The 7,708-nt window shown below is 38.9% G+C and overlaps 1 protein-coding gene across 1 annotated transcript; it reads left to right on the top strand.

The window, feature by feature from the left end:
- The first annotated feature begins 4,233 nt into the window (after positions 1-4,233).
- LOC147863329 (putative membrane protein At4g09580) lies at positions 4,234-7,708 on the top strand. The gene is made up of 4 exons (XM_087321183.1): positions 4,234-5,153; positions 6,005-6,275; positions 6,849-7,019; positions 7,315-7,708. Exons 1-4 carry the CDS (start codon positions 4,870-4,872, stop codon positions 7,444-7,446), a joined length of 858 nt encoding a protein of 285 aa, XP_087177309.1. The 5' UTR covers positions 4,234-4,869; the 3' UTR covers positions 7,447-7,708.

Consider the following 7,708-nt stretch of genomic DNA (forward strand, 5'->3'; position numbering starts at 1 on the left):
TGATATAGAAAGATAGACGTCTTCAAGAGCTTCCAAACGCATTTTACTACACATGAAACGGATAACTAAGTATCAAGTTATGTGAGTGTGAAGTTTGAGAAGAAGAGGAAAACAAAACTGTGAGATATCCCACATAGATAAGACAACATCGGATCCAATATTATATAAGGAGAGCCAAAACCTATTACTTTATGTTTATGTGTGAAGCACAAAATGTTCAAGGTGACTTGGGCTAAATTAGTCAAATGGATGGATGTCGCTTAACTACACGTAATGGTTTTGGCGACGGAACCGGAACCGAACCGGTTGGATGGAACCAGGCCCGGACAGACCGGATGGGTGACGGTTGAGACAGACGGATCATGCACGGGCCGAACTTTACGGATGATAGGATCATGCGACTGAACTAAAGTAAAGGTTATGTGAACACAAAACTGGAGTCCCTTCATGCAAGTGCAAGAAGGGAGGAGAAAAGCTATCTCTCGATAATCCATAGATCCTAATGGCCCTTAGGGGATCGAAGCCATCTTTTGGGGGAAGAATCCTAATTATCTTATCGAATTCATCTCTCATCGAAGCCAAAAACCCTAATTTTCTTATCAACGTCAAAAAACCCTAATTTTCTTATCGAAGTCATATCTCCGTTAATCTGCTAATCTATTACTCTATTAATCTTTGTAAGCTAAAACTTTTGGAATCCCAATTTTGGGATAGATTGTAACTTTCTTTTTCTTTGCTAATGAAAATGATCAAACTTTGTCATTTCGATTAATTCTTAAAACGTAAATGTATGAATCTAGTATCCTCTGGTCGGAGGCCCCGGGGTCTTGCCTCAAGTTCACGTATCTTCATCGTATTTTCGCGACATCTTTTGGGATTACAAAAGTTTAGCTTACAAAGGTTGATAGATTGTAATTTTTCTTTTCCTTTCTTAATGAAATTTGTCAAACTTTCTGATTTTCGTTAATTCCTAAAAGTATAAACGCACGAATCTGATATCCTCTGGTCGGAGGCCTCGGGGTCCTGCCTCAAGTTCACGTATCTTCGTCGTATTTTCGTGACATCTTTTGGGATTACAAATTTTTTAGCTTACGAGGTTGATAGATTGTAATTTTTCTTTTCCTTTCTTAATGAAATTTGTCAAACTTTCTGATTTCTGTTAATTCTTAAAAGTATAAACACACGAATCTGATATCCTCTAGTCGGAGGCCCCGGGATCCTGCCTCAAGTTCACGTATCTTCGTCGTATTTTCGCGACATCGTTTGGGATTACAAAAGTTTTAGCTTACGAAGGTTGATAGATTGTAATTTTTCTTTTCCTTTCTTAATGAAAATTTTCAAACTTTCTGATTTCCGTTAATTCTTAAAAGTATAAACGCACGAATCTGATATCGTCTAGTCGGAGGCCCCGGGGTCCTGCCTCAAGTTCACGTGTCCTCGTTGTATTTTCACGACACCGTATGTATAGAGTGTTATTATTTTGAAATTGAGTTTATTGTTCTGCTCTCTCTGTCTCTCCTGTGTAAGGTTTCCATTAAACTTGTGTATATATTCTTTAGCTATCCAGAGGAGTTGGTTTTGTCTTAGCTTCCGCAATCATATTCTTTTACAATTAAAGACTTGTCGATTAGTTTAGCGAACAAAGTAAGTTGAGATATGTATGATTACACAAACAAAGAGAGAGAGAGAGAGAGAGAGATGCTCAAAGTAAGACTATGTTACATTAACCCTTCGAACGCTAGAAGTACATCTATTACAATGTTAGGGCAAGCTTATATACTCAAGCCCCAACTCAAGATCGTGGTCACACTTAAGATACAATATATGTAGAAGGAGTCGGTCTTTTATGCTAATAAACTCCCCCGTAAAAGGACTACTTTTTCTACATACAGTGATATGGGGTTATCTCCCCCATAAACCTAGATCTCAAATTTAATCTAAAGTTATAATTACAAATCGGTCGGCATATGGCCGAACTGGCTGAGGTACAGTCAGGATCTTAGTAGCCTGATTCGGCTAGTTGTCCAAATCATATGCTATCCGGGTCGGCTTGTCAGAGTCGGTCGGATCAACTTGTTCAAATCGTATTGTGTTCGAATTGGCTCATTTGTCTAGATCAGCTCATGTCCGATTCTGACTCTCAGCCTTGGGTCGATCGTCAACTTTCCGCTCTTGTGCTCTTCGCTAGATCCTCGATCTGTCTTCAGGTTTGTTCGCCCTTCGATCGTCTCTTCTCCAGTCAGCATGCTTGCTCATTGCTGCGTCTTTAGCCTTATGGCATTCCGATTCTATAGACTTTGCCCTTTTGGCTCATCTGATCGGGCTAGTCTTCGACTTATGTTCTGCTCATCGTTTGGTGCTCTCTTGCTTGGTCTCTTGTCGTAGTCCCATTATTGTCCTTAGTGCTCCAAAGCATTGTTCTGGGAGTGACTCATTAGGCAATCGGCGATGTTCACCTCGCTGTCAATCTTCCGAACTTCAACCTTCTTGTCTGTTACAAGCTCCTGGATATAATGTAACCGCACCTCAATGTGTTTCGTTTTCGCATGATAGACTGGATTTCAAATGAGATGTATTGCACTCTAAGAGTCGCAATAGATAGTCGGCGCTTGATGGTCGTTTCAACTTGTAGTCGAAAAATCAGCGGACAGTCGATGTAGCCAGATTGCTTCTTTCGTTGCTTCCGATGTTGCTATGTACTCTGCCTTTGTTGTAGACATGGCTATGCACTCTTGAAGCTTCGACCTCCATATTGAAGTGCCTCGGCACTTTTCAGATGTAGTCAGACTAGGAGTGTCGGAGAGTCCTTGTGGTCCGATTTCGCTCTATCCGCATGCCCAGTCTGGAAGCAAGGGCGATGATGAACAAGACTAATGCTTCCAGTGGAAGGTGAACAAACTGTCACGGACACACCAACCGCGGACTCAGACAGAGCATGGATGATGGGGCTACGAGTGTTGAACTTAAGAAGTTGGGAATGACACAAGAGCATGAAGACAAAGATGAAGAGGGAGACAAGATGGATGAAATGAGTGTTAGGAATTTGTCCCTTCTATGGGAGATGTCAACAATCAAATCAACAAGGCGAATACATGATGGTCGGTCGGATCGACCAACAAGTCGACTAGTTTTGAAGGAGATAGAGAGTCAACTATGATGGTCGACTCCATTGGATGGATGCTCCAAGAAGAAGACAAAGTCAACAAGTCGGGCCGATTAATTAAATTATATACATTATATATAAATAATAGCAACTATATTTGTAATATAGTCCATATTGTGTATGAGTATAAATAACCTTAGGGCAACCATTATGATGGTGTGATGAGTGTAGAGCTTCTGTAGTTGAGTGTAGAAGAGAATGTAACAGAGAGTAGGAAGAGACACGCGAGAGAGGCAGAGTTTAGTGAAACTTGCCGAAACCCTAAGTGGGTATTCCTTGTTTTTATAGAGACTTGTAAATCTTTCTTTTGTACCTCTGTTCATAGTGAAAGCCTGTTGTCCCGTGCTTTTTCCTGTTTTAGGGTTTCCACGTAAATACTGTGCACTACTTTATTCTATGTCGATTTGTTGTTTCTGTTTTTCGCATTGTGTACTATTTCAGTCTATCTTTCTCAGAGATCTACGGTCCGAACTCAACACAAACTTCAATCAATGTTGTGGAGGAGAAAAACAAAAAGCTAGAGAGCTTTTTATTTTTTTACTTCCATTTATTTTTCTGTATGTACAATACATATATTGAGAGCCCAAGAAAATACTATACATAATATATGTATATGTTATGTATATATGTACATATTGCGACCAAGCAAAAACCAAAAGAAAGCACAGAAGAGTTGTGGGCCGTTGGATCCATGATCAGATCGTGCGGTTGTGGATGAAACGGCTCTTACAGAATAATGCTCTTTCTTATCCTTCCCTCCCCCCATAAAGAGAAACAGGGGAGGCTCTCCTCTGCTCTGAAATCAGAGAACAGAGCAGGGAAACCCTAAATTTCCATTCAGAATTACCCTAGATTTCTATACAGAGGATCGTGGGGAGGCGCTGAAATCAGAGAACAAAACAGAGAAACCCTAAATTTCCAATCAGAGTTACCCTAGGTTTCCACACAGAGGATAGAAACCCTACATCCCTATCTTCCGGAATCACTCACGAATTCTCTGTCAGAGAAAACGCGGCCTTTTTCTCCATGCTTGCTTGTTGACCTACCCATTAGCGTTTATTAATCATAGAAACAGAGGGAGGAAACAGAGGCAAGAGTCGGAAACCCTAAAGTTCCATCAGAAACTCTCTAATCCACTACCATCTCTTCCTAATTTTCTTGATGCCCTTCAGATCTTCTTCTTTTAATCTTCACATAAATAGATGAGAGAGGTAGAGACGGAGAAAGAAAGCCCTAAACAACCACCAGGAGCCCTAACCCTTTTAACAAATCTTGGGGATTTCCCTGGGTCTCATCCTATTTGTTTGATGTCCATCGGATCAGTTTTTACCTTAAAACAGGGGAGAACAGAGAAACATAATAAGCAGATAGGAAACCTTAAAAACCTATCAACAACCCCATCTTCATTCATATCAATTCTTGCATCTTTATCACCTCTCCCTATATTTTCTTGATAAGGCCTATCAGATCCATTCTTTTTGACCTTTTAATCATCTTTGGATAATATCCTCATAACAATACCTCAAATTTTGGTCAAAACTATAAAAGTCTGGCAGAATCCTGGCCTTTTTCATCTAGTCATGGAAATTTGCTAGTATTTATTTGATGCGCACCAGGCTGAATTCATCCTGATTCATCTTTCCATTATCATCGTGCCAAGAATTTGACCAAAAATTTCTCATTTCTCAAATTGGAAGATCCCTAACATGGAAACACGAATATCAGTAGGTTCTAGTCTTTTCTCATTCTTAAGGATTACCCTCACCAGCAAAAGCTCTAGCGTCGGAAATAGTACAAAGCGGTCAGGAGATCACGTTTTGGATACTCATCCTGAAGGCGGATTTCCTATCACTCGAGTCGGAGCAGTGGTGGGAACTTCAATTTTCGCCCTCTTTTTTGGCGTTTTGGTTCTTATCTACCTCACGATGCCTAATTTGGATCCTCAAGTTCTTAAGATACCCAAGGATCTTCGTGATCTTCAGATCATGAAGTAAGTCTATTTTGTTTTCCTTCCTTTAATCTTTCTAAAATGATGAAATGCATTAATTGATCAATTACTGAATAAAATAATGTTGATACTTGATTGAGTTGCAAAAACACCAGATTGATCCCTTTTATTGATTGTTTTTAATTGCTTTTGGTGCAAATTTTGGGTCCTTAGTAGTGGTTTTGCAGTACAAATTGAATCCCCTTTATTGTTTATGAAACACAAATTAGGTTATTTTATTGCCTAAATGGCATGAATCGGATTCTTTCTATTGCATTGTGGTATGAACTGCATCCTTTGTAACAGAAATTGAGTTCCTTTTTTATGCCCCCAACCAAGGCCACTATTTGATCCCTTTAATTGGCTTTGTGGCTTAAAATATGCCCTTGTGGAATGAAGTGGCTACCTTTTTTTGGCATTTGAAGTTTCATTGTTGATGAGCTTTAGAATGATGGCTCTTCACTTTGCCCTCAGCATATTAAAATGTATTTCATTTTCTTCAAACAACAGAAGCTTTTCTTTTCATGATGTCTGGAGAGACTGTAAATTTGCTTCGCCGTTCATGGAAGTTTAAAGCTTCTCCTTAGGATGAGTGCTGATCATATTTCCCTTCAGCTTGTCCTAACGAGTTTGAAATACATGTATTCCAACATATTCAAAATTCATGCATTTCATTGCATTAAAAGAAACCATGTTATTTTGTTATGTTCAAAATCCATGTATTTCCATTATGTGCATAATCCTTGCATTTCATTTTGTTATAAGGATGAACTTTTGCAGAAAATTGCATGATGCATTTTGCACTTTGGTTCATCATATGCAATGGCATTGATTGGGTTCTAGCTGTATTTCAGGGAACACATTTCTCTATATACTCAAGATTATACTCTCCAAGTCCTTGTGGGCTATGTGGCAGTATATATATTCATGCAAACCTTCATGATTCCGGGGACAATATTCTTTTCGTTGTTGGCTGGGGCCTTGTTTGGTGTATATAAAGGAGTTCTCTTGGTCATCTTCTCTGCTACTTCTGGTGCTGCTTGTTGTTTTTTAATGTCCAAGTCATTTGGCACACCGATAGCTCTTTGGTTGTGGCCTCAGCAAATAAGGTTCTTCCGAGCTGAGGTACACAATATCATTCATCTTTTTAACGATACTTGTAAGATAAGAGTTTTTGTCAAATGAGTTTATTTAGGATAAGGAGTATATCAGTTTCTGACGTAGATGTCGATTCACCACCCCTACTATAGATCTTTAGAAATATCATGGATGGAATGCCATAAGAACTGATTCATATTTGAAGGATAGTACACAGAAATTATTGAAGGAACTCTGAATCTATGCAGTACGATTAACAAACAAGATACCAATTAATTGTTAGCATGCCATGGCACTTTAATTTGAGGTTGCCTATGTATAGGCCAAATACAATGTGGAAGTTCATTGGCTTCTCTTGTTGTACGTTTGGACTGCACAAATATCTGGCATTATGAGCTTCTTTAGGCTACATGTATGTTATTGGTTTGGACCCTTATGGCTCTTTAAGAAAAAAGTCAGATCAATTAGCCCGCACCTTAGGTGCTACAAAAATGGCGATAGAAAAAGAACTCCATGTTGTTTCAATTTGTCAATTAGATGATGTGGTTCCTATATATACGCTAGATGATGTGGAGTCTGTTTTCTTCTATGATTCCACAGGTTGCAAAGCGGAAAGGGAAGCTACTCAACTACCTGCTCTTTTTGCGAGTTACACCCACTCTACCCAATACATTTATAAACTTTGCATCTCCCATAGTGGGCATACCGTATCACACCTTTGTTCTTGCAACAGCCATCGGGCTTATTCCAGCATCCTTCTTGACTGTGCGGGTGTGCAATCATTCATCTATTTGTGGTTTATTATCTGTTTGTTTTTGTTTATTATGGAGGCAAAAATAACAGAATACTCCTAATAAATTTGGAGAATATCTCTCAGTTCTCTGAAATGACAAATACCTCTATATAATGTAAAATCTACTACTATAAATGGGGACATTATGGATTGGTTGAACTAACAGGGAATTCTTGTAAATGTTAAAAAAAGTCATGGGTGTTCCAGTGTTTTGCCTGATTTCTCATTATTAATTACTTGGGTATGTCCTCTGACCAAAGTCTTTATTTGCAGGCTGGTCTTACCCTCGGGCAACTAGAATCAGTGGGTGATCTTTATGATGTGAAGACGGTGTCAGGTCTCTTTGTTATTGGAGTTTGTTTTATACTTCCAGCTATCTTAAGCCGATCGTCAAAGCCTTCATAGATCAGTTTGGACCTTGTCATTATGTTCCAACTCTATGTTGTACTTGCATTTGATCAAAACTTTGCCTCCATTCATCATTGGCTTGAATGTCCAAGGAAAAAAGAAACAAGATGTGGTGTGTCATACAACTTGATTGATTTGTCTGGAGTTGCAAACCCTGTGGCATGCTATATTATGGTAAAAAGTAACCTGTAAATATTTCTGATAACATGTTGTGCAACCATTTGAATCTAATAAATAAGATCACAGCTTTCATAGCTTC

The sequence above is a fragment of the Azolla caroliniana genome, unplaced genomic scaffold (genome assembly GCF_043228905.1).
Source record: "Azolla caroliniana isolate FFs.n. ecotype wild unplaced genomic scaffold, voAzoCaro1.0.p SCAF_6, whole genome shotgun sequence".
NCBI classification, from domain to species: domain Eukaryota; kingdom Viridiplantae; phylum Streptophyta; class Polypodiopsida; order Salviniales; family Salviniaceae; genus Azolla; species Azolla caroliniana.

Coding starts and splice junctions, on each gene's coding strand:
- LOC147863329 (XM_087321183.1), top strand. CDS start 4,870: ATGGAAACACGAATATCAGTAGGTTCTAGTCTTTTCTCATTCTTAAGG. Junction 6,276..6,848: donor TAAGGTTCTTCCGAGCTGAG/GTACACAATATC, acceptor ATGATTCCACAG/GTTGCAAAGCGGAAAGGGAA. Junction 7,020..7,314: donor CATCCTTCTTGACTGTGCGG/GTGTGCAATCAT, acceptor CTTTATTTGCAG/GCTGGTCTTACCCTCGGGCA.